This window comes from Elephantulus edwardii, unplaced genomic scaffold (assembly GCF_000299155.1).
Source record: "Elephantulus edwardii isolate Elephantulus edwardi_28Jun2011 unplaced genomic scaffold, EleEdw1.0 scaffold00002, whole genome shotgun sequence".
Classification (NCBI taxonomy): Eukaryota; Metazoa; Chordata; class Mammalia; order Macroscelidea; family Macroscelididae; genus Elephantulus; species Elephantulus edwardii.
Window position 1 is genome coordinate 38,895,671 of NW_006399752.1, and position 26,626 is coordinate 38,922,296.

Genomic DNA, 26,626 nt, shown 5'->3' on the forward strand with positions numbered 1-26,626 from the left:
GTGGTTACTGGTTAGTTCACAGCCGTGGTTACTGGTTAGTTCACAGCTGTGGTTACTGGTTCACAGCCGTGGTTACTGGTTCACAGCCATGGTTACTGGTTAGGTTACTGGTTCACAGCCATGGTTACTGGTTAGTTCACAGCCGTGGTTACTGGTTAGTTCACTTTCATCGAGACAGGTGTTCTCTGAAAGCCTCCAGTTGTCACGTCCTTGCTGACTTACCCTGTAGGACGGAGGACAGCTGTCCTGTGGGGTCTCTTTCCTGAAGCAGGTTCTCTCGTCTTTGTCCAGTGGAACAGCCGATGGGGTCAAACCCCTGACTTTTCCATTAACAGCCCAGTGCATAATCCATTGCACCACCAGGGCTCCTCAGGTGTCCTCAGGAACCCTAAACAAAGGCATTGGGGGAGCCTGGCCTCTCTGGTTGAACCCCATTCTGCCCCTAGAGGGTGCCCTGGGGCAGCTCTGCTGAAGCCAGGGTTCCACAGAAGGCAGTTTGCAAACCTCTGTGCTGAAGGGACCAGCTCATGGCTCCAGTCACCCTGTCCTGTGCGCCCCCGGCCACATTCAGCTCACGCTCTGGGTGGACGCCCTGTGACACCACAAAGGAACTCATCTCCAGATGACTGAGCTAAATCTAGGCCCTGAGAAGAAAGCCCAAGTGGGCTCCTGGCTTGTCCCACTCAGGCCACCTGCACAGTACAGAGCCCGCTGTGGGGCTACCTCCCACCCCCCCAGGTGATGGGGCAGCCTGGGGGAACTGCGGTCCAGAGAGAGAACACATGAGCGGAAAATGCTGCCTCTGTGGGGACTTGTGATGGGGGAGCACCTGGGACCAGCGTCTCTGTTCTGCCCCTCGGCCTCTGGGACGGGGCCGTATAACGTGGTCCTCCCCAGCTCTGGGCAAGGAGGCTGTTCTCTGGTTTTACCAGTGGTGTCGCTGAGGCTCTGAGTCCAGATGCTGCCGCCACTCCTGATCTCTACTGTCCCAGCCCTTTTTCTAGCCTGGTCCTCAAGGAATGGGGGTCAGAGTCCTAGCCTGGGCCTGCAGACAGGGAACCAGGTGTGGAGACCTTTAGTCATGTCCCCGTGATCACGCCCCAAGGGAGGATGAAGTGGGCTTTGAACTTGAGCACGGATACCTCTAATTCCTTTGCTGCTTTGTGAACTGACTGAGGGTGGACAGAGGGCGTGGCGATGCAGGAGTTTGCATCAAGAAGTCTAGGTTCCTGGCCGGGGCAGTCAGCTGTTTCATTCTTTTTCAATACGATTTTAATGACTTTGATTTGTGGTAACGTGCATGTATCAAGATTGTTGTTATGTGCCATCAAGTCGACCTAGACTCATAGCGACCCTGTGAACAGCAGGTCTGAGGCCTGCCCTGTCCTGTGCCATTACCATTCCCAGCATACTTGAGTCTGTTGGTACGGTCACTGTGTTAGTCTGTCTTCTTATGAATCTTCCTATACTATGCTGACCCTACACCTTTCCGACCATAGTGTCCTTCTCCAAGAAACGTCCCCTCCTAACAAAATTCCACACTCCTTGGCCCTGGGGTACACTCTGGCTGCACTTTCTCCCAGACTTGTCTTGGCAGTGCCTGGGAGATTCAGTGCTCTTCTCCAACACCACGACTCAGAGGCACTGATCTTTCTGTCATCCTTGTTCATTTCCAATCTTGCAGATACATTGCAAGTGATTTAAAAGGCCTTGGCTTAAACGAAATAGTATACAGTTAAATACATGCATCTCTTCACCTTTGCAACCCAATCAGACTTGAGGTGGAAGGAAACACCCCTCTGCTTACACGGCCAGCTGTTTGTCCATTTGTCTCTCTCCTTCCCACACCTGGCACCACTCTGACCACCTCTGCCAACATCCCACTAACTCCAGAAGTGGACTGAATATTGACTAAGTGATGACCGGAGCCTCAGTGCCCCTGGGAAGACCTGAGCAGGTTAAGATGGGTGGAGCGAGCTTTCACACAGACTGAGGTCAAAGGCACCATTATCGCGGGTGTCGAGCTGTTCTCAGATCAGCCAGCGTGGTCTGGAACAGGTCTTTACCAAAGACTGGCCTTCCGTGCACCAGGCACATCACCCAGCCTCCTGAAGCTTCAGTGTCCCCAGTAGTCTTATACTATTTAATTCCATGTGAATCCTAATAAAATGTTCTCATACTATTTCATTTCATGTGAGCCCTAATAAAATGTTCTCATTCTCCCAAAGGCGGCCCTCAGAATCTGCCGTTTGGGTCTGTACTCAAGCAGAGATGAGGGGATAGCCTTGGAGGTGTGAGAGCTCAGGCTAGCAGGGGCCCCAGCCATCGCTGTCCAGCAGGCTGCCTGATGCCGTGACGGCCCACAGCTCCCCTGCCCAGTGGCCACACAGCCCTGCAAGGCGCCGTGCCCAGGGGACCTGCGTGCTGCCTTCTCAGTCAGGACTTCCTGCCTGTGTTCAGAGGCCCGCGTATCTGTGTGTGTGTCGTGAGCTGACGTCCACACTGGTGAGGTGGTGCGGCGGATAAAGCACAAGGCTCACTAATCGACTCTTTACCCTTCGTCCGCAGTGCAACCCTCCGCTAGAAGTTAATGATTTATTCGTTGATATACAAGATGGCAAAATCCTGATGGCTCTGTTAGAAGTTCTGTCTGGGCACGAACTGGTACGTATGACCTGGAGGGTGGGAAGGACCCTGAGGCAGAGGCACGAGGCTCCGGGAGGCTTCTCCCAGTCCGTGCAAACCCCGAAGTGCATGCCCCTCACACAGAGAATCCTGCAGGGATGGTGTCCTTTTATCATCAGCTGCCTTAGTCTTTGGAGACAAAGGTCCGCCTGATATAGGCCATGGTCTTTGCAATCGCTTGTTATGCATCAGAGAGTTGGACAATGACTAGGAAGGACAGAAGGAGAATTGACGCCTTTGAGCTCTGGTGCTGGAGAAGAGTACTGAATGTACCATGGACTGCCAAGAAAACAAACAGATTCATCCTGGAGAGGGTTAAACCAGGCTGCTCCTTGGAGGCAAGGATTCTGGGGCTCCGTCTGACATACTTTGGACATGTTACAAGGAGAGACAGGTCTTTGGAGAGGGACATCATGCTTGGGAGGGTGGAGGGACAGTGCAGGAGGGGAAGACCCTCTATGAGGTGGATTGATTCAGTGACTGGGGTAATCGGGATGGGTGTGTCAGAGGCAATGAGATTGGCACAGGACAGAGCAGGGTTTAGGGCTGTCGTACACAGGGTCACTATGAGTCGCAAACGACTCGACAGCACATGACAACAACAACAACAAAGCCTTAGTCCTTGGCCAGTTCTGATGGCGCGTGAGGCTCCAGGACTTCCAGTGCACCAACGACTCCTCAGGAGAAACGTGGACAGTCTCCACGGGGTAGGATTTAGAGTGCCAGAATCCCAGTATTGTTGTTAGGTGCCAACGAGTTGAGTACGACCCATTGTGACCCTGTGAACGGCAGATCTGAACTCTGTCCTCTCCTGTGCCATCCTCACAATCCCACTGTTGCGGTCAGCGTGTCAACACACCTGGTCTACGGTCTTCCTCTCCTTTGTCACCCCTCCACCTTCCCAAGCATGATGTTCCTCACCAAGGAGTGGTCCCTCCTAGTAACACGCCCAAAATATATGAGACGAAACTTCATCATCTTTACCTCCAAGGAGAACTCTGGCTGTACCTTCTCCAAGACATATCTATTTGTTCTTTTGGCGGTCCATGGAATAGTCAGGACTCTTCTCCAACACTGAATTTCAGTTCCTCTTCTGTTATCCGTAGTCATCGTTCAGGTCTCGGATGCCTAGTTGGTGACTGAAAAGACAATGACCTGAATCAGGCACACCTTAGTCCTCAAACTGACATCATTGCCCCTCAATAATTTGGAGAGGTCCCTAACTACAGACTTTCCCGGTGCCGCATGTCTCCTACTCTCCTGACTGCTGGTCTTAAGTGGATTGATTGTGGATCTAAGTAAGACTAAGTCGTTGATGGTCCTAATCTTTCTTCAACCATCATAGTGTTGCCTATTAGTCAGTGGAGAGGATTTTTGTTTTCTTGGCATTGAGACGCAATCCACATTGAAGACTGCAGTGTCTCACCTATGACAGTGTTTCCAGTCCTCCTTCCTCTTGGCAGGCAAGATTGTGTCATCTACAGAACGAAGGTTATTGATGAATCTTCCTCCAAATTTGAAGCCACGCTCTTCAGAGAGTTTTGTTTCTCAAATAATTTGCTCAAGATACGTTAATGATAACTGGTGATTGGAATGCAAAAGTTGCAAACAACGAAGAAGGAAGAGTGGTCGGAAAGTATGGTGACAGATGTGAGGTCAGAAATAGAGTGATCCAATATTGTATGTTCAATGATTGATTCATTACAAACACCTTTTTTTAAAAAAAACCCTATTATTATTAATTTTCATGAAAATGTACAGAGACTTTAGATTTCCATTCATTCGTTGTTGCACTTTTCTCCCTGCCCACCTCTCCCCCCTCCCCAGTTCACTCCTCTCTTTGAAAAGTAAAAGAAAAATTCTTTCATAGTTATACGGTCCCTCCCCCCAAGTCCACTCTACTATGCAGCCTTCGTTCTGGACTCCTGTCATGACAATAATACCTAAACACATATCCCTTTAAACAGTTCACAAACACTTTTAAGAAACACAAGCATGACTTTACACATGGACCTCACCATATGCACCACATAGGAATCAGATTGACTGCATGTGTGGAAGGAACTATTGGAGAAGCTCAATACCAGCGGTCAGGGGCAGACCAGGTACTGACAGCGGAACAGACCATCCACTGTTGTTGTGCAAGTTCAAATTGAAGCCGAAGGAAAGTGAAACAAGCCTCTGAGAAACAAAACAGGATCTTGAGTATATCCCATCTGAATTTAAAAATCATCTTTGGTTTGAACACCAGTGATTGAAGACCAGATGAATTGTGGGATGGCATCAAGGATGTTATTCATGAAGAGAGCACAAAAAGGTATCAGAAGAGACTTTGAAAATGACACTGATGCATCAAGAAGCCAAAGCAAAGGGAAGTGATGCTGAAATAACAGAGCTGAACAGATGATTTCAAAGGGTGAATCAACTTGTTAGTCAAATTTGTGTCTTCTAGGTTGCAACACCCCCATGATACATCTTCAAGAATATGAACATGTACAGCCAAGCACAATCAATAAGAGTGCATCTAAATTCCAAAATCAATCTCCATAATAGTCTATGTGTTTCCTACTGCCAAAGGGGCCCTTTAGAGTAGTGAGAGAAGATCTTCACCCTGAAACCCACAGCGTCCCTTTTCAGCAGGAAGTAGCTAAGAGAATACGCCGTCCCCTTTTCCTTATGACTCAGGGTGAAGTCTCTCTCAGGGAGGAGTGATAGGGAATGGCAAAGGACACACTGACAAAGAAGATTAATCAGAACTGGCTTTGACAAGCACAGTGGCATTTGGACAAGAACAAACTGGGAGGAGGGTAGAGAGAATAGTGCAACAATGAATGAGTGGAAGCCCAAAATCTCTGTAAATGTTTATGAAAATTAATAAAATATAATTATAGAGAAAAAAAAAGAAAGACAAAGAAAACTACTATAATGGAATGCACAGAGACCTAGAATCAGAGAATAGAAAAGGAAGAACTCACTCAGCAATTCTCCAGTGGAATGAACTGAAAAACAAACTCAAGCCTTGAGTTGTAATACTTAAGGAAAGTGTGGGCAAAATCTTGAATGATCCAGGAAACATCACAAGAAGATGAAGTATACAGAGTGACTATGCTGAAAATAATTGTCTGGCACTGAAATATTTTACAAAGTACCATATGATCAAAAGCCAGTGGTAATGAAGGAAGAAGTTCAAACTGCATTAAAGGCACTGGCAAAAATAAGGCCCTAGGAATTGATGGGATCCCATTTGAATTGTTTCAGATGACAGCAGCATCCCTAGAAGTGCTCACCAGTCTATGCCAGAAAATTAGAGGACAAGTGCCCGGCCAACTGGCTGGATGAGAGCCATGTTTGTTCCCATTCCCTAGAAACGTGATTCAACAGAATGTGGAAATTATTGAACGGTACCATTAACAGCTCCTGCAAGCGAAATACTGCTGAGGAGCAGTCAAAAACAGCTAGAGCGTTGTATAGAGAACTCTCAGACTTTCAGGAGGATTTAGAAAGAAGCAGTGGCACCAGGGATATCATTGTTCATACCAGATGGATCTCGCCTGAAAGCAGAAAATACAAGGGAAATGTCTATTCGTGCTTTATTGACTGTGCAAAGGAATTTGACTGTGTGGATCATAACAAATTATGGCTGACATTGAGAAGAAAGGGAATTCTAGAACATTTAATTGTGCTCATGTGAAACCTATACCTCGACCAGGAGGAGGCTGTCATGCAGACAGCGCAAGAGACCACTACATGGTTTAAGATTAGCAAAGATGAGCGTCGGGGTTATATCCTTTCTCCATCCTTTCCAGAAACCCGATGGAGGGTCACTGAGTCAGAAGCGACTCAGAGGTGATGAGTTTCAAGTTGGAAAAGTCAAAGAAGGAGCTCTGGTGATGCTGTGGTTCGAGCGTTCAACTGGTAATCCAGCATCCTAGGTTCAAGCCATTTCTTGAGAGAAAGACTTGACAGTTTGCTCCATAAAGATGATTGCTGGGAGCCTCCAAGTCGACTTGAAGTCCGTGTCTTTGAGTGACTCATAGGGACCCTGTGTGCAGCTTGCCCTGTCCTGTGCCGTCCTCGCATCCTCTGCAGTGCTGAAGCCCACTGTTGCTGTCACCGTGTTGACACATTCCTTTGAGGGTCTTCCTTTTCCTCTCATATCCTTTACTTTTCCAAACGTGATGTCTTCTTCCAAGGACAGCTCCTCTTGAAAACCCACTCCCAGCATATGAGATGTCCCATCCTTGCCTCTAGGAGCCCTCTAGCCTCACCTCTTCCTAGACCATCAAGAGTACAGTCTTAGGGAGCGCTGGTGGCCTAGTGGCAAGAAGCTGCACTGAAATCCCAGAGGTACACGGTTCAAATCCACCAGATGCTCTGCTGAAGGAGGGGCAATCTCTTCCTGTACCAGTCAGATCCGATTTGACGATACATACACGCAAAATAATAATTTTTTTAAATTTTCTTTTTTAAAAAAGAGCACAGTCTTAGAACCCTGAGGGGTAGTTCTGCGCTGTCATGTTGGCTGACTGAGTCAGCAGCAACTCAAGTGTGGTGGGTTTGAGGTTTTGACCAGTGATAGGATTATGTGTTGCTAAGCACTGGCTTTGTTTTGAAGTGCATATGCCAAGAAATCTGGAGGACAACTACCTGGCCGACTGGACTGGAAGAGATTCATATTTATTCTCATTCCAAAAATAGAGTGACCCCAAAATGTGAAAGTTATTGAACAATATTACTAATAATGTCACATGCAAGCAAAAGTCATCTGATAATTATCCACAAACAACTAAAACAGGGCCTTGACAGAGAACTACTATATAAGCTGGGTTTAGAAGAGGTTGTGGTACGAGAGACGTTATCTACAAAGTCAGATGGATCTTGGCAGAAAGCAAAGAGTATCAGGAATGTCTCTCTTTGTTTCATTGACTATGCAAATGCATTTGACTGTGTGGATCACAACAAATTGTGGCTAACCTTGAGGAGAATGAGAATCCCAGAACACTTGATTGTGCTCATGCGAAACCTATACTTGGACCAGGAAGCAGACTTCAGAACAGAGCAAGGAAATACTGCATGGCTCAAAATCACGAAGGGAATGTATCAGGGATGCGTCCTGTTGCCATACCTTTTTAATCTGTATGCAGAACAGATCATTCGGGAGGCTGGGCTTTATGAGAAGGAATGAATGTGGCATTAGGGTTGGAGGAAGACTGATCAATAACCTGTGTTATGCAGATGACACAGCCTTGCTTGCTGAAACTGAGGAGGACATGAACCACTTGCTGTAAAAGATCAGGGACTGTAGTCTTCAATATGAGTTAAAGTGCAACATCAAGAAGACAGATCTTCACCACTGGGCCAATTGGCAGCACCATGATGGATGGAGAAGAGATTGAGGTTATTAACAATTACAGCTTGCTCATCTCCACAACCAATACTCTTGGCACCAGCAGTCAGGAAATCAAAAGACAAATTGCACAGGGAAAATCTGCTGTCAGGACCTCACAGGAGTATTGAAAAGCATTGATGTCAGTCTAGAGACAAAGGTGCACCTGATCCAGGCCATGGTCTTCTCAGTTAATTGCTATGCATCAGAGAGCTGGACAGTGACAAAGGATGACAGGAGAAAAATTGATGCTTTTGAATTATGGTGCTGGAGAAGAGTCTTGAACATACCACGGACTGCCAAGAAAACAAATAGGTTTGTTTTGGAGAGGGTGAAACCAAGTTTCTCCTTGGAGGCTAAGATTTTGAAGCTCCATCTCACAAACTTTAGGGCACGTGACCAGGAGGGACTGGTCCTTGGAGAAAGATGTCATGCTTGGAAGGGTAGAGGGCCAGTGCAGGCGAGGAAGACCCTGAATGAGATGGATTGATACAGTAACTAGGGTAAAAGAGGTAGGTGTGTCGTACTTCATGAGACAGGCTCAGGACAGAGCAGGCTTCAGAGCTGTTGTAATAGGGTCTCTATGAGTCGCAGGCGACTTGACAGTTTGTAACATGTTTTAGTTACAGTTCATTGCCTTTGCGTCAAGTCCAGTCATAGTGACCCCGTGAAAACAGACCTGAACCCTGTCCTGTCCTGTGTCGTCCTCACAATCTGTGACACTCTTAAGCCCATTGCTGCAGTCACTGTCTCAGTCCACCTGGTTAAGGGTCTTCCTCTCCTTCACTGTCACTCCAGATGGCATGGACGGGATGTAGATAAAACACTTCGATGTATAAAAACATATAAAACCTTAATTCTGGATTCCATTAAGGTTGCATAGAGAAGTGTACTTGGGGTGGGGGGTGGGGGGAAGGGACGTGGGAATTGTATACTAATGAAGGAATTTTTTTTTCTCTTTTCGGAGGGGGAAGCGAGCTGGTGGGGAGGGGTGGGCAGGGAGAAAATTGCGGCAATGAATGAATGGAAATCCAAAACCTCTGTAAAAAAATAAATTAAAAAAATTAGAAATTAAAAAAAACAACATATAAAGCACAACTCTCCAAAATAGGATGTATTTTAGTGAGGCAGTAAATAAATGCCCCATGTTTTCTACAGTTCTGTTGAGGCTGGATGGGGGCTCTCGTAACGGGGTCCGTAGCACATTGCGCTGCTGACGCAAAGCTTGTACCTCTCCGGCTGTTCACACGCGGGAGGAAGACGGGCGCCTCCTCCCCCGTGTGTTACAGTCCCCCATGTGGGAGGTCGGGCAGTCAGTCCAGACTGTTTCTATGACCATGCAGCAGGGAGTCTCAGCCGGGGTCAGGTTAGTGCTGGGGTCACTGCTGGCTCGCCCGTGCAGCAGAGAGGCTCAGCCGGGGCCCTGTTGGCATTGAGGTCACCTCTGGCCTGCCATCCGCTAGATGACCAGTAGCACCCCAGGGATATTTTCTTTATAGTGGGTTTCTAATGACCCAACAGCGCAGTCTTCCAGAGTCTTCTTGGAAAAGCATATTCTAGGTGTTTGTCTGTTGAGAGCTCTGATGGCTTAGCAGTAAAGAGCTGTGTAAGGAAAGGAGCACGGTTCAAATCCACCAGCCGCTCCATGGGGAAAAGATGGGAGATCTCCTCTGTGCAGTTTTACTGCCTCTGAAAGCCAGTTAGAGGGTCTGCTGTGGGTTGATTCTGACTCGTTGGTACACACAACAGGTGTCTGTGGTCCCACTCACTGGCTCCCCTTGGTAGTCCCAGGTAGGCCTCGGTGGGAGTCTTTGACACTCCAGGTGGTACATTGAGGGTGGTGAGGCCTCCCAGCCGGCAGAAACGGTCCAGGTTTACGATCACCTTGCTAGTCTACACCTGCTGGAATATTCCCCAGTTATTTTCTTCTTCCACCAGCAGAGCAGTGAGGAGCTTCAGCTGAGGGTAAATTAGATCCCTGGAGGCATGGGTGGCGTGCACTCCAAGACTAGCCTAAAGGTTGAAAGTTCAAACTCACCTGGCAGTGCCTTGGAAGAAAGGCCTGGCAATCAACTTCTGTAAAGATTGCCCCAAACCAAACCAGAGCCCCCATACTTTGAGGTTATTATGTACATTTACGTATCCTCTAGGGAGTTTTCAGGGGCAGTAAATCACAAGCGAGGAGATTGCCCGTGTTTCTTCCAAGGAACAGCTGGTGGATTTGAACTGCATGCCTTTAGGTTGGCAGTGCAGCTCCTTACCACTCAGCCACCAGAGTTCCCCACTGTTCTCTTGTCAGTGCCAACTCCTGGTGACCCTCCTTCAGGTTCCCAGGACTATAAACCTCTGCGGAAGGAAACTCTCCATCTTTCTGAGACTGCAGGGCAGCTGGTGGATTCAAACCACCGACCTTCCAGTTAGCAGCCCATTTCTGCTGACCCTCGGAGCAAGCCTCCTCTGACAGACACATCGTGGCGGCTTGGGATCACTGACGATTCTCTGGCTGTAGAATGGATGGGCGCGGACTACTGGCTTCAGAGAGCAGCTCTTCCTGTGTTTTATTTTTCCTTTTCTGACCTGAGATAACTGTGCACAGAGCTCTTGTCTGGAAAACAGAAACATCTGCGGCCATCAGGGAGGGCTTGGCTGGTGATTTAGAAGCTGAGAGGTGACGCTGACAGTGATGTCCCTTCTGTTCAGAGCCTACAGGTCTCTAGGGGAGGGAAGGAGTATAAACAGCCAGGAGCGAGGCCAGTGAGGAAATTTTGACAAATTTGCCCCTCATTTAACCCACTTTACTTCTCTCCAGTTACCAGCTTAAGGGAGAGCTGAGCTCCCAGGTATCGTAAATAAGGTGTGCCCTGGGCCCTGTGATGTTCCATGTGTCCTGGGACGTCCTGTGGCTTGGATGCTGTCCAGACGGGCTTAGCATGAGCCCTTGTCTTCATCTTGAAATTTACTTGAAAAAGGAAGATGTAACCAGTGGGTTTTAAAGTGTCTGTGTTTAATTCCACCACCACCTGCCATCCGTGGAGACTTGTGTGCCTCTGTGATACTGAAAGGGTTTCAGAGGCACTTCCAGGGAGACTAGGAAGAAAGGCCTGGTGATTAACTTCCAAATACCAGCCAGTTAAACCCTATAGATCACATCAGAGCAACAGCTGGTCCTGGGGACAGGGGAAGGGCCAGGCGTTTGGTCATTTGGTCACTACCCCTATGCAGGCTGGACTCAGGGTCAGACAACAGCCACACACATTGGCTTTATTTGTTTGTTTTTGTTTTACAGCTGCATGAATACAAATCCTCATCCCATCGTATTTTTCGGTTGAACAACATAGCGAAGGCCCTTAAGTTTTTGGAAGATAGCAATGTAAGTGTTTGAAGCACACCTTGTTTCTATGAGCTGTGTTTTCAGGTTCGCTTTATGAAAGGGATGTAGTTTGGTGTTGAATACTGATCACAAGGGTGTTGTGGTAAAATAGTCCAGTTAACCTTTATGTAGATGAAGGGAAGTGGCTGAGGAGACAGGGTGCTGGCTCTGGACGCTCCTACCTGCTTTGGCTCCGCCCACCCGTCCTGACTCCACCCACTCTGGCTCCGCCCACCGTCCTGACTCCGCCCACACATCGTGACTCCACCCACCTGTTCTCACTCCACCCATCCTCTGAATCTTCCCACCCACTTTGGTGTTTCACCAGATTAACAGCTCAGTGCACATCTGACCACAGAAGAATGAACTCTCTAATATTTTGTTCTTCCTGTACAATTTACTGCCTCTGAAGACCCGCTGGACACACAACAGCAACAAAAGAATCCAGTTGGTCCTTTCTTTTCCATTCCTTTGACTAAGAGGACTGTGGATGGATCCCTGTGTCCCACTTCCACCTGGAAGGCAGAGCATGAGAAGTAAACTGGGGGGGTGCTCAGGAAGCTGACTAAACCTGGGATGGGGTGAATTCTAGAACTTTCCCCGTTTGCTCTGATTTTCTACACCTGGATCAGGTAGTTCTCTGTGTCCTGCACAAAGAGACGGGTTGAGATTTGCAGAGCTCTTCTTTCGTGAACCACAAACCTCCCCCTTCCGTGGTTCCAGCTCACAGCACATAGCAGCTGTCCCTCAGGTTTGCAGACAGTAGATCTCTGCAGGAACAGACAACGCATTTCTCTCCTCTGGAGTAACTGGTGCATTTGAACTGTCTTCCTCTTAATTAGCAGCTCAGCACATTAAACATTACACTGCATGGTTCAAAATCAGGAAGGAAGTATGTCAGGGATGTGCAGAAGAGATCACTGGGGGGCTGGGCTTTATGAGGAGCAGTGTGGCAGCAGGATTGGAGGAAAACTCATCAGCGACTTGCCTTATGCAGATGACACAACTTTGCTTTCCAAAAGTGAGGAGGACCTGAAGGGTTTGCTCCACATGGTCAAGGACTGTAGTCTTCAATATGGATTGAAGCTCAATATCAAGAAGACAAAGATTCTCACCACTGGGCCAATTGGAAGCACCATGATAGATGAAGAAAAAATTGAGGTTGTTAACAATTTCATCTTTCTCAGCTCCACAGGCAACACTCTTGGCACCAGCAGTCAAAATAAAAAACCAGGAAGTCACAAGACAGATTGTACTGGGGAAGTCTGTTGTCGGGGACCTCTCATAGAGTGCTAAAGAGCAATAATGTCAGTCTAGAGACCAGGGTGTGCCTAATCCAGGCCATGGTCTTCACAATTACTTGCTATGCATCAGAGAGCTGGACATTGACTAGGGATGACAGAAGAAGAATCAATGCCTTTGAGTTGTGGTGCTGGCAAAGAGTCTTGAACATACTATGGACTGCCAAGAGAACAAACAGATCTATCTTGGAGAGGGTAAAACCGAGTTTCTCCTTGGAGGCAAGAATTTTGAAGCTCCATCTCATATACTTTGGACTTAAAGCCAGGAGGGACCGCCATGTAGGACATCATGCTTGGAAGGGTGGAGGGACAGTGCAGGAGGGGAAGGTGAGGTGAGATGAGGTGACATGGTGACTGGAGCAGTGGAGTTAGGTGTGTCAGTGAGACTGGTTTAGGACAGGACAGGGTTCAGAGCTGTACAAAGGATTGCTATTAGTCGTGGGCAACTCAGTGGCACATAACAACAGCAGCTACACTCTAAGGCTTATCCTCTGGTCAACCCCACATCTTTCCTGATTGGTTGCACAGCCCCCCTGTAGAGTGTGAGTCTCCCTGGGGTTGTTAGCGATGAGCTTAGAAACTGACCTCACCTGATGGAAACAAGAGAAATTTGTTGGAAAGATGTTGAGAGCAGTTCACAGAAGGACCACCAGAGAGCCCTGTGCCTGGGGACGGTGTGGATGCTGTCATGGCACGTTGATGCTGTCCCATTAGATGGACATCACTGCTACCATCACTACTGCTGGCGTGACTTGGTCACACCATGTTCCACATGCGACCCTGGGTGTCTGGCTTAAAGCCCATGGCCCAAGTGATAGCGGCAGGGAGAACATTCCATGGCCTTTCAGCTTCTGAGAGAGTCAGCTCTGCCTCCCAATAGCCTTGCACTGGGGAGACTCAAGTGTAAAAAAGAGGGGTTCAGATGGGTGGTGGTCAAATAGCACAGCACATGGCCTCTTCTCTAGAGCCATCACACCACTGTCCAGCTCTGACGTGGAGGTAATGGGTTCAAGACCTGATGCTCTGCCTTGGCTGATTCCTACTGTCTCCCAGAGAACTTCAAGGAAGCTGGCACCTCAGCTGCCGCATCTCCCAAGTGGAGGTGGCAATAACAAAAGGAATCCCTGGGGGTGCTGACAGTCACGCTCTCAGCTGCTCACCAGAGGCCTGGAGGCTGGGGTCTACCTCGAGGTGTGTCAGAAGAAAGCCCTGGCAATCTGCTATTGAAAAAAACTCCACTCTGAAAGCCCTGTGGAGCGCAGCTGCCCTTGTGCAGGTGGGATCTGAGTGAGGTCAGGGAAGGGTCCCCCAGGAGCTGGTGCAGGGCCAGGACTCCACCCTCATTGTCCAGTTGCTCACAGCCAGCACTTCTTTTTTTTTTTTGTATAATCAATGATTTATTCATTGTAAATACTTTTTTTAAATTTTATTTTAATAATTTTAATGAACATTTACAGAGATTTTGGATTTGCATTCATTCATTGTTGCACTTTTCTCCCTGCCCAGCCCTGCCCCCCTGCTCCCCCTCTCCCAGGTTCGCTCCTCTCTTTGAAAAAGTAAAAGAAAAATTCTTTCTTTGGTATACAATCCCCCCTCACCCCTCCCACCGCCCCAGGTACACTCCACTATGCACCCTTAATTCTGGACTCTTGTAATAACTGTAATACCCTATCATATATCACTTTTAATTTATTCTCTCCCTCATTTGTTTCAATGCAGTATACTTAATTTACCCAGTTTTTCTCGGTCTTACCCAAACCCTGATATCAGTCCCATTTTACAGCAGTGGCACCATGCAGTATTTGTCATTTTGTGACTGAGATATTTCACTCAGCATAATGTCCTCCAGGGTCACCCATTTTGAAGAATATTGCATGAGTTCCTTGTTTTTCAATGCAGCGTAGTATTCCATTGTGTAAATAAATATACCACAGCTTCTCTATCCATTCGTTTGTGGTTTTTTCCCTTTTTTTAAATTATTATTAAATTTTATTAGTTTTAATGAACATTTACAGAGATTTTGGGTTTTCATTCATTCACTGTTGCACTGTTTTCTCCACCCTCCTCCCCAGTTCGTTCTTCTTCTACCCCCGTCTGAATGTCTGTTTTAATTGTCCAATTGCCATAGTGCTTGTCAAAGCCAGTTCTGATTAATCTCCTTTGTCAGTGTGTCCTTTGCCATTCCCTATCACTCCTCCCTGAGAGAGACTTCACCCTGATTCATAAGGAAAAGGGGATGGCGTATTCTCTTAGCTACTTCCTGCTGAAAAGGGACGCTGCGGGTACAGCCAGCACTTCTGAGCCCGTCTCTTCCATGGTTCTTTGCACAGTGTCACCCTGAATTCCAAGTGGCGCAGTCTCTGTGCCTGATGTCCTTCCTGCCTCTGAGCACACCTCTGCTCTGTTCCCACTCCGTGTTGAGGGAGCTGTGAACGCAGGGACCCTCAGCTGTGTCGTGGGGACATCCCACAGCCCTAAGTGGCGTTCAGCACCACTCAGCGTGTTTTCTGGTGTCCCCGTGGTGCTGGGCTCTGCTCCCCTAACAGGGGTATATCTGTTAGCACAGTGCGTCTGTGCCCTCAGAGGCACATGGCTGAGTGACGCAGTCCACACAGGCCCCAGGAGGAGCCGGGGTCCTGCAGGGACAGACAGCTGAGCCTGGGTTGAGGGACTCAGAAGGGCCTTCCAGGTAGGGGCTGGTACGTGTGCTGGGATGGAGAACTAGAAAGTCAGGCCTGGTCAGCGTGCAGAGACAGCTCTGGGATTGCCACTGAATGCTGTTCCAGCACTTTCCAAATTGTCTGTAGAAGCGACCTTTGAACCACAGGAACACTTCCTCTTGCCTCCTTTCAAAATCTGATAGGATTCCCAGTGTGGGCATAGCCTGTCAGCTTAGTGCCCCACTTTACCCCATTTGCCATACAGGTAGGAGAGGTAAATAGCCCGAATGGAGGTGAGCACAGGTGACTGAGACAGGGGGAGACGCGGGCTCGAATCCACAGAGCACTTCCATATGCCCTTGCTGGCTTCTGCCAACATCTCTGTCCCAGACGACAGCCAATAGCAGGGCCCAGGTCAGATTACCTGGTCCGAGTGAGCACCAGGAAGGGTCAGTGGCGGCCACCCTCTCTCTGCCCCAGGGCTCCAGTGATGTCCGGCTGCTGCAGGGCTGCTCTGTGCTCCCCCAAACCATATCCCACAGAACATAGTGCTGCCCTCAGGGCAGACTCCTCCTCCTGCCCCACATACCCAGCTCGAGACTCAGTCTCGGCTTCCCCGTCTGTGAAATGGGCATAGCTGGGCCTCTCCTATGGGACATCTGTGGACATCAGACGGACTCCACCCATGAAAGCCACAGGGGACCTGTGTCATGGTGACCACTGGTGGCTCTTCCACCATCCGAGAGGCAGCTGCCGGGAAGGAAGCAGCAGTGTTTCAGCAAGCAGCTGTCCACTAGTTGACGGTCCAGCAGAGCCATCAGAGAGAGGAAGAAGACACCACAGCTCAAAGGCGTCAATTCTTTTTCTGTCATCCTTAGTCATCGTCAAACTCTCAAGATCGGAAAGACTGGAAAGGGAATTCAAGAATATACTTTCTTAGTCTGGGGCTTTGTTTTAGCCTTCTTGTTACCCAGCATGTATGTGTCCATAACCTGATGACTTCATTTTCTTTGGTGTTCCAATTTTCCGTGGACTTTAATGCTTCCATGACTGGATTGTTTTCTTCTTTGGTGGTTTTGGGGGAGAGAGAGAGAGAGAGAGTGTGTGTGTGTGTGTGTGTGTGTGTGTGTGTGTGATGTGTGGTTGATTCTGCACTACCATATGTTTTCTATAATGGAAGGCTTGCTGAAATCAAGGAGGGAAATGCTGAGATAATACGGATTTGGGGTACATTGACAGGGCGCACGTTTGCCCCCTGTGGAACTTGGCTGTGGCATTGGTGGGGTTTCTTTGGATCTGCAGTCATTGCAGTGTGATAACAGGGACAGCAGGTTCCCCAAACACCCAGGGGCCTGAGAATGTTGTTGGACAATGAAGGGGTTAAAGTTCTAGAAAGCAAAGGTGTCATTTTGATGGCCAAGGTGCAACTTAGCCCATACCTTGATCTTTGCTGTCACTTCATATGCTTCTAAAAGCTGGGCAATGGAGAAGGAAGACAGAAACAGAGTTGATGCGTTTGAATTATCGCCTTGGCCAAGCATACTGAATGTGCTGTGGATTTCCAGAAGAACAAACAAATCAGACTCAGAAGAAATAAAGACAGAAAGCGTCTTGGGTCTTGGTGAGGGTGGCTAAAGTTTTTCTGGCTGACTGCGGACATTGTGCAAATAACAAAATCTGACTTAACATCGAAAAGCATCGGAACCCCAGATCACTTAATTCTGCTCAGGCAAAACTCATTCATAGAGTCCGCCAGCAGCTCTGAGGCAGAGAGATAGATGGTCTCCTCTCTCAATGATCGTTTGCAGCCTTGGAAGCCCAGTGAGAGGTCTCCACGAGTTAGAACTGACACAGTGGCAGTGGAGAAGGTGAAAAACAACAGGAGACACACACACACCTTCACGCTGTCAACCGTGGAGATCAGAAGGGCAGCCTTTCCCCAAAACAAAGTTCAGAAGATAGAAGGAGTTAGGGAGGGGAGTGGGAGGGATAAGGGAAAGACAGGAGCGAAGTGGTGATGGTATGAGGTGGGGACTGGAATCGAATCATGAAACAAAGACGGCTGTGGATTATTGAAGGGAAAACTGGTCTGCTCTGTGAACCTTCACACAGTTCACAATCAAATGATTTTTTAATTTTTTTAAATTTCTTTTTTTAATATTAATTTTGATAAAAATTTACAGAGACTTTGGATTTCCATTCATTCACTGTTGCACTTTTCTCCCCTCCCAACCCTTCCCCCCCACCCCAGTACACTCTCCTCTTGGAAAAGTAAAAGAAAAATTCTTTCACTGTTTTACAATCCCTCCCCCAGGTCCACTCCACTGTGCAGCCTTCACTCTGGACTCCTGTCATGACAATAATACCTAATCACATATCCCTTTTAAACAGTTTTCTCCCTCATCTGGTTCAATGCTGTATACATTATTGAACCCATCTTTCTCAGTCTCCCCCCAACCCTGATGTCAGTCCTCTTTTACAATAGTGGCACCATGCAGTATTTGTCCTTTTGTGACTGAGATTCTTCACTCAGCATAATGTCCTCCAGGCTCACTCATTTTGAATAATATTGCATGAGTCCCTTGTTTTTCAATTCAGTGTAGTATTCCATTGTGTGAATATACCACAGCTTCTCTATCCATTCCTTTGTTGATGGGAACTTAGATTGTTTTCAACTTTTGGCTATTGTCGACAAAGCCACGGTAAATATGGGTGTGCATAAAATTAATTTTTAAACATGCATTTTTGCGCTTGGTGAGAGGTGGCCTTGCGTGGACAATGTCAGAAGTACTGGCTCAAGATGAATTTAGAGGCTGCAGCCGGTGAGGGCTCCGAGCAGAGCAGGTCCCAGGCTTGGCACCTCCTCTGAGCCGATGACTTAACATTTTTTTTGCAGGTGAAGCTGGTGAGCATCGATGCAGCGGAAATAGCAGACGGCAACCCCTCTTTGGTTCTTGGCCTGATATGGAACATAATCCTCTTCTTCCAGGTAAAATTCGCTTCCTCTCTGTAATTCACACAGGAAGGGGCTTCCTCCAACTGCTTCCTGCAGACTGTGAAGTGAGAGCAAGGGGCAGAGTGAGCTTTCATTTCTGTTGTGTTTTCATTCTTTGGGTTACGGGGCGGGGGGAGGGGGGAGGGAGATCTGGAGGAGTTTGCTGAAAGCATTCGAGTCTCAGTAACTTGCAGCAGCGCTGTAGATTAAGCATTGCGTTGGACGCTGAAAGGTCAGCAGTTCTCACCCACCAGCAGCTCTGTAGCAGAAATGCCAGTCGGTCCCAGAAAGACAACATTGTGGAAACCTTCTGAAGCGGCTCTGCTCTGTCCTGCAGGGTCTCCATGACGCACAGTCAAATCAGAGGCAGTGGGTCTGGTTACATTTTGTCTTGTTTTTTCCAGATGACTTTAAAAGTGATGTGGGTTCCATGCTCAGAAAAGTGTACCATCCTCTTGGGTCTTGAGTTAAATGAACATTAGGTCTTTGTATGTACGTAGTGCACCCTGGTGTTGTTGTGTGTCCTGTCGAATCAAAGCAGATTCACAGCTCATCCTCTAGCGGGATTTCAGAGGCGGTTAATCACACAGGAGGAGGTCACCTGTCTCCCATGGAGCAGCTGGTAGATTTGAACTGCATGCCTTTGGTAGGGCAGTGCAACTCCTTACCCACTAGGCCACCAAAGAATGGCTTCTTGTTGTTTTACAACCGTGAGTTGGAAGCAACTCATAGTTGACCCTCTGGCGAGTTTTCGAGGCAGTAAATCTCACAGAAAGAGATTGCCCATCCTTCTTCTGTCGAGCAGCTGGTAGATTTGAACCACATGCCCTTGGGATTGCAGCAGAGGTTCTTAGCACTCGGCCACCAGAGCTACCTTGGTGTTGTTGATTGCCTTCAAGTCGAGCACGACTCATAGCGACCCTATGAACAAAAGGCCTGAAGCCCCTCTGCGACTATCAACATTTATCAAAGTTTATAGAGTGTCCAGAGGCAGGTGCTTTAGGAAGTGGATGCCTCTCCTGCTCCCTGGTGGCAAGTAATTGCCAGAGGCCGGTGATTGGCATCCTCCCGCGGCTCTGGGATAAAGACGGGCAGTGTCCCCCTGCTGCAGGGTCTGCCCTGAGTCGGCTCCAGCTCCACACACTGAGCGTAATGAGTTAGGGGACTTCTGTCTTGAAAGGCAGATCCTGAAGGCGTAGGTCTGAGGCAGGGCCTGGTGGTCTGCATTTTGCACGATCACCCCTACAACAGAAGCCGTGTTTGAGGAGCAAGGGAGAGACATGCAGGCCACAGAGCAGCTTGAGCAGAGGCCAGCTGCCAAGTGGTGAGCGGGGTGGGATGTGTTTGGTACCCGCCTGGCCAGAGCTAGTTGGCTGCAAGAGAGACCACCTTGTGAAGTTTCGCTGCACACAGTGCAAGCTGCTTGGATGACTAGGCCATCACTGATCTCATGCAGACCCCCTGATACCAGACCTTCACTGACTCCTATGCTGGCCCCCTGACATTGGACCATCACTGACTCCCATGCTGGCCCCCTGACCCCTGGGCCCTTACTGATCCCATACAAGCCCCCAACATACTCAGCCATTAAGCAATCACTGACCCTGTGCAGGCCTTAAACACACCTGACCATCAGGCCATCACCAACCCCGTGCAGGCTCCCTGACCCTGGGCTATCACTGACCTCATGCAAGCCCCCAATACACCCAGCCATCAGGCCATCACTCCCCCTATGCAGGCCCCCAACACACCCAGCCATCGGGACAGGCCCCCAGGACACCTGACCATCAGGCCTTCCCCCATACAGGCCCCAACACAGCCAGCCATTGGGCCATCACTCCCCCCGTGCAGGCCCCCTGACAGTGGCCATCAGGCAGGCCTCCTGACACACCTGGCCTTCAGGCTATCACTCCTCCCATGTAGGCCCCCAACACACCCAGCCATTGGGCCATCACTCCCCCCATGCAGGCCCCCTGACAGTGGCCATCAGGCAGGCCTCCTGACACACCTGACCATCAGGCCATCACTCCCCCCCCATGCAGCCCTCCTGACACTGGCCATCAGGAAGAGTCTCTCCCACTCCGGTCAGCACGCAGCCCTGGGTCTAACGTGCCGTTTCCCTTGCAGATTAAGGAGCTCACGGGCAGCCTCAGCAGGAACTCTCCATCTTCCAGCCTGTCCCCTGGCTCGGGGGGCACAGACTCGGACTCCTCATTCCCACCCACGCCCACCACAGAGAGGAGCGAGGCGCTGACCCTCAAAGACCAGAGGAAGGCCATCAAGACCCTGCTGGCATGGGTACAGAGGAAGACGAGGAAGTGAGCCCCTGACCACTGCTTACTGAGCTGGGCTGACGCAGGGAGGGTCACCCTTTCCTGGGGTGGGCAGAGAAAAGGGGACAGGACACTTGTCATGGTGTGTCTGAAGAGGGGGAAATGGGACATAAGGACACAGGGCCATGAGCATCTCTCAGAAAGGGTCAGAGGGAGTAAGAATAGCACAGCCTCTCACTGCCCCAGAGCAGAAAACAGATCAGAAGCCCACAGCCCAGCCCCATGGTGCCCGTAATAGCAAGAGGTTCTTTTATCTTTTCTTTTATTTTAATTTTATTATTTTTGTGTATGTGTGTGTACTGTCAAGTCGGATCTGACTGGTATAGGAGGAGATTGTCCCTCCTTCTCCAGCTAAGCTTCTGGTGGATTTGAACCATGTACCTCTGGGATTGCAGTGCAGCTTCTTGCCACTAGGCCACCAGAGTTCCCAGCAAGAGGTTCTTTTATAGGTTACTGGCTCACAGACTCACAGTTACAGTACCAATAATGGGGTTTATTAGGGAAGGAAGTTGGAGAGTGAGGGAGGCAAAGAATATCACCCAAAATAAGTACAAGTTTTAACCCAACAGTTCAAAGCACAGCTCCTCAGTTAGTCCAGGCTCTGGTGTCAGTTCAGCAAGTAGCTTTCTCTTCCATTATCAAAGGCAAGAACAGCAGGAAACTTTGTGTCCAGCACACAAATGTGAGCAGCCGCAGGTTATACCTTGCCACGGTTTCTGCACCAGGGAGAATGCCAAGCTCTCCACCACCACAGTCTCACTCTCACCAGGGTCTTGCTGCCTCAAGCCTTTCTCATCTCAGGTCTTGCTGTTCAGGGTGGAAAGCACTCTTTCACTTATCTGAGTCCCACAGCTGGTGCTGATTTGCAAGTCTATGTGTCTACAGTTAAGGTTGCTGGAGACCAGAGGCTAAATGTCTGGAAAACCCCCCAGTGTCGACATTCAGTCATTTCTCCTTGTTTCACATGGCAGCAAATGTGTATGTTTGGTGGAACTTCTCTCCCAGCATATTCAACATTCCCGGTCAAGAACAGTTCATGGCAGAGCACCTCTCAGCAGGTGTTATGTCCAGTTTTGTCAGTTATGTTTGTAAAGTTGTCACGGGAAGGTACGGGCCATCACTTGGTGCATCAGGCATGACCATGACTCTGCTGGCCGCTGTCTGCACCAAGATCCCGGAAGGGAAGCTGGCCATCATCTTCCTGCCCATGTTCACGGTCACAGCCAGGAACGCCCTCAAAGCCATCATTGCCACGGACACGGCTGGCATGGTCCTGGGATGAAGGGTTTTCGATCATGTGACGCATCTTGGGGAAACTCTCTCTGGAATATGGTACATTACGTGTGGTCATGAACTCATTTGGAAGAACAGGGAGCCTCTGGTGAAAAAAAAATTGACATGAAATGAGGACTAAAGACCCCAGAAAAGGAGATGGCTCTAAGTGAAAGCAGGATTGGACGAGACTGTTCCAGTCAGTGCTGCCTGAAAGACCCAGCGGGGTGCTGGCCCTGCGTCCCCAGAGCTCACTCAGCACCAGCCCCAAGACACTCAGCACCTCATGACCCCGGGGTGTCCCTAGGACGAGCCCTTATTAAAAAGCCAATTATGACAGAGTTGGTGAAATAAAGGTTTATATCTCTAACACCACATGGTGCCGGCGGAGCCTTGGTGGCACAGTGATTAAAACCTCTGGTGGTGAACCAGAAGGTGAGCCGTTTGAACCCACTCTCTGCTCCAGAGGAGAAAGGACAGCTTGCTTTAGTCAAAATGTGTTGTTAGGTGATGGTGAGTCGCCTCCGACTTAGAGCAGCCCTGTGTCCACACAGACAAAACGCTGACCTGCGCTGTCCTTGGGGTCACTGCTGGGCTTGGGGCATGAGTCAACCTCCTGCCACCCTCGCTTCTGAGGAGCTGCATGTCCTCAGGGTTGGGTCGGAAACCCCACAGAGCAGTTCCCCTCTGTCATGCCAGGAGGTGGGACAAGCTCGGTGGCCACAGGTCAGGTTTTTATTTGAGGGCATTAAAGTTCCAATTATGCACATGTGTCCTGGGTGTTAGAACAGACAGATATGTCAGAGAGGGTGCAGCCAGGGCTTCTTGGTGGCGAAGATGATGCAGCTTTGTCTCACAGTCTTTGGGCACGTTGTTAGGAGAGGTTATTCCTTGGAGAGGGACATCATGCTTGGAAGGGGAGGGGGATAGCGGAACAGAGGAAGACCCTCAGGCAGGTGAGTGGACACAGTGACTGCAGCAATGGGCTCACATGTGTCCGAGATTGTGAGGACGACGCAGGACAGAACAGGGTTCACATCTCTTGTTCATTGGGTTACTATGGGTCATACTTGACTCACTGGCATCTGACAAGTCTTTTGTCTAAATGATGAAACAATAGACAGCCTTCAGTTTGTGCAAAACAAACACACCAACTCCAAGATCTGTGTTCTGCAGAAGAAGGGTTGGTATGGAAAACAAGAATTTGATACCAGCCAGAGTAGCATTCATGGTGTTAAATCCCCATTTGGGGCTGGTTCCTGGGGTCTTTATTGTGAAGTTGCTTCCAGTTTCCAGAAGGAAAGGTGCTGGTGCAGACTAGAATACTTGGAGCGCTGGTGGCATAGTGAGTTACCCGAAGGTCGGTGGTTCAAACCCATCTACGGCTCCGTGGGTGAAAGTTGTTCTAATCTGCGCCGGTTAAAGGTAGACAGCTTGGAAGCCCTGTGGGGTGGTTCTGCTTCATCCCACAGGGTCACTGAGTTGCACCCCACCCAGTGGCTGTAGGTGGGGTGCATACTCAAAAGTTAGGCCTGGCTGTCTCCAAACCAAGAGAGGATTAACACTAACTCCCAGGCTGTTGTTTGACTCCGTGAGTCCAGAGATGTTTACACTTGCATTCAGTGACAAGCTCCTGGGGGCACAGGCAGTTCATGCACTCTGTTAACTAAAAAGATCTGAGATTTTGCACTACCATCCCAGAGGTGAGTGGTTCAAATCCACCAAATGCTCTGCTGGAGAAGGAGGGACAGACAATCTCCTCTTGTACCAGTCAGATCTGATTTGACGGTACACACATAAAAAAAATAATAAAAATTTTAAAAAAGATCAGAAGTTCAGGACTACCCACTGGCTCCACAAAAGAATGGCCTCACACCAAAAATATCAGCACTGAAAACCTCTAGAAAGAGCACAGTGCCATCTGAGCCACCTCAGTGACTGCGTGTGGACTTTCCTGATGGCTTTGTTGCATGGATTTTGACTCACAGTGTCCTATGTGACAGAGTTTAGAGGCCTGGCCTGTAGGGTTTCTGACTCTGTAATATTCATAGCCTATTTCCAAGACTGTCTCTGGAAGAGCTGCTGGGTGAGTTTGAACCACCAGGCTTTCAGGTAGCAGCCAACAGCCTAGCCCTTGCACCACGAGGTTTGTTGCTAACCTGCGTGATCACCCTCTCTGCTGTTTTCTTTGAGGTATGGTGTGGCAGTCCAGGACTTTGCCGGCAGCTGGAGGAGTGGGCTGGCTTTCCTGGCTGTGATAAAAGCCGTTGACCCCAGCCTGGTGGACATGAAGCAGGCGCTAGAAGATTCTGCACGGGAGAATCTGGAGAAGGCCTTCAGCGTTGCACACGATGCCCTTCACATACCCAGGCTCCTGGAGCCAGAAGGTAGCCACGGTGCTCATGTGCAAACACGCCTGCGCGCTCTCTCTCTGTCTCTGTCTATCTGTCTCTGTCTCTTTGTCTCTCTCTGTCTCTGTGTCTCTCTGTCTCTGTCTCTTTCTGTCTCTCACTCTCATCTCTGTGTCTCTCTCTGTCTCTGTCTCTCTGTGTGTCTCTCTTTTTCTTTGTCTCTCTCTCGCTGTCACTCTCTCCCTCCCTCCCTCTCTCTCTTTGTTCCATACCATCAACACACCTGACCCTGCAGGGAGTTTTTCAGAGGCTGTAAATCACACGAGAGGAGCTTGCTTGACTTTCCTCTGAGAAGCAGCTGGTAGATTTGAATAACCCACCTTTGGGTTGACACCAGAGCTTTCGACGAAATATGTCACTGTAGGATGGAGCCCACAGCAAGGAATAAGGGATGCAGTCTTGAGAAACGAGGCCCTGAATTCTGCATGGTCCCTGGGTGGAGCCAATAGCTTTCAATCAGCTAGTAACCAAAAGGTTGGCAGTTCGAATTCACCCAGTGATATAGGGGAAGCAAGGCCTGGTGATCTGCTTCCCTAAAGATAACAGCCAATGATAAGTTCAGAGGTCACCATGGATCAGAGCTGGGTTTATGGGCTGTCTTCTGCATCTGCCTCTCCTCTCCCAGCCGGCTGGAGACTTTCCTTCATATGATTCCTCAGGTGTGAAATGGAAAAGGGGGGCGGGGAATCCAGCCCTACGTGACTGGCAGGCCCTTCAAGGAAAGCTGCGTGTCCTGCTGACTTGACTCCTGTCTCCCTCTCAGACATCATGGTTGACGTGCCGGACGAGCAGTCCATCGTGACCTACGTGGCGCAGTTTCTGGAACGTTTTCCGGAGTTGGAAGCTGTACGTTTTCTTTTCTTATGTCTCACTGGGAATCTGTCTGCTTCTGTTCGTCTGTCCTTAGATGCAGCTGGGGCTGGGACTGTTGTGTGTTGTGTGTGGCTGGTTGTGAGAATCCAGCCCCAGGAGGATGGCCCTGCCACGCTGCGCTTGTTCTGCCCAAAACTGTTAAAACCATTTTTGTTGGTCACGGTTTAAAGCACGACAGTGAGTTCAGTGGTGACACCTTTTGCACAAACCCGTTCCTGCTCTGCATTTCTCCCGAAAGATCACAGATGCTCCCTCGTCACGCAGATTGGCTGGCTGATTTTCAGAGATCAGACAGGCCATGTTAGCCGCCTACCAGATTTTATCTGCTTGTTAAAGAAAATGACACAAGATGAAAAAGCAGCCAAAAACACACTTTGTTTGCAGAAGCCCAGAGAATATTTGGTGGCAGATTAGGGTGAGAGTGACCAAATCAGACCTTTTAAAAGTTGGCATGATCTCAGTTGCCACCTGATCCAAGCACAGCATTTTGATGATGATAATCATGACGGGGACAAACCTGTCTATGAATTCATTAGCGGTTTACGAACACCTGCTGTTGGCTCAGGGACTCAGCAGTGCACGAGGCAGGTTAGGCCTAGCGAAAACAGTTAACATGTCAGCAGTTTATCATTTCAGGTGGTTCTGATAAGGACTAGAGACAAAACAATGAGCTTAAAGAGTTAAAGAGCCCCCAGTGCCCAAGACTGTGAGCCTTCACATCCTTCAATTCTGGAGCTCGTCCCACCACCCAGCATCCCTTTCCAGTCAAATAATTGTCAGGCCTGTCAAGTGAAGCATGCCCCCCCCCCAGGAGTGGGAATGTCCTCAGTAGAGTTAGCCCCAGGAGACAGAAAGGGTGGGATTTTCCCAAAAGCAAAATTCAGGAGGCGGGAAAGAAGGACAAATGGAAAAAGCTAAAAAGAAAAAGGAAGAGTGTGTTACCTTGAGAGGATTATAATCCAGGTCACAGGACAGAGTGCAGGTGAGTTGGTGAATGTGCAGCCAACGTGATCTGTAAACTTTCACCCAGACGATACTAGTAGCCAATAAGGAGCACCCAGTGTGGGGAGGTGCTCCCAGCTAACAGTGGCCCGTGATTGTCTCCTAATCCTGAGTTTCTTAGGGACACAGGAGCATTTTATAGACAACAGTGTAGACATTCAGCCTGAATGACCTCTTAGGGTCACACAGTGACCAAGCCCCGAATAGGACTTGACCCCCAGGTTGCTGTGGGTCCAAGTTCAAGCACTTGGGTCCTTTCTTGGGCATCACTCACCTGCAGAGTTGACAGTTTGCTCGCCCAGAAAGGCCCTTTCAACATCTCTTTTTTTAATTATTAT

The 26,626-nt window shown here is 49.0% G+C and overlaps 1 protein-coding gene across 1 annotated transcript in view; it reads left to right on the forward strand.

The window, feature by feature from the left end:
* CLMN (calmin (calponin-like, transmembrane)) overlaps window positions 1-26,626 on the forward strand; it is a 144,427-nt gene that overhangs the window by 101,987 nt on the left and 15,814 nt on the right. Inside the window, exons 4-9 of the mRNA XM_006879190.1 lie at window positions 2,569-2,664; window positions 11,358-11,441; window positions 18,299-18,391; window positions 20,525-20,715; window positions 24,196-24,389; window positions 25,177-25,259. Of these exons, the coding sequence (XP_006879252.1) occupies window positions 2,569-2,664; window positions 11,358-11,441; window positions 18,299-18,391; window positions 20,525-20,715; window positions 24,196-24,389; window positions 25,177-25,259 (741 nt within the window). The remainder of the gene's footprint in view (window positions 1-2,568; window positions 2,665-11,357; window positions 11,442-18,298; window positions 18,392-20,524; window positions 20,716-24,195; window positions 24,390-25,176; window positions 25,260-26,626) is intronic.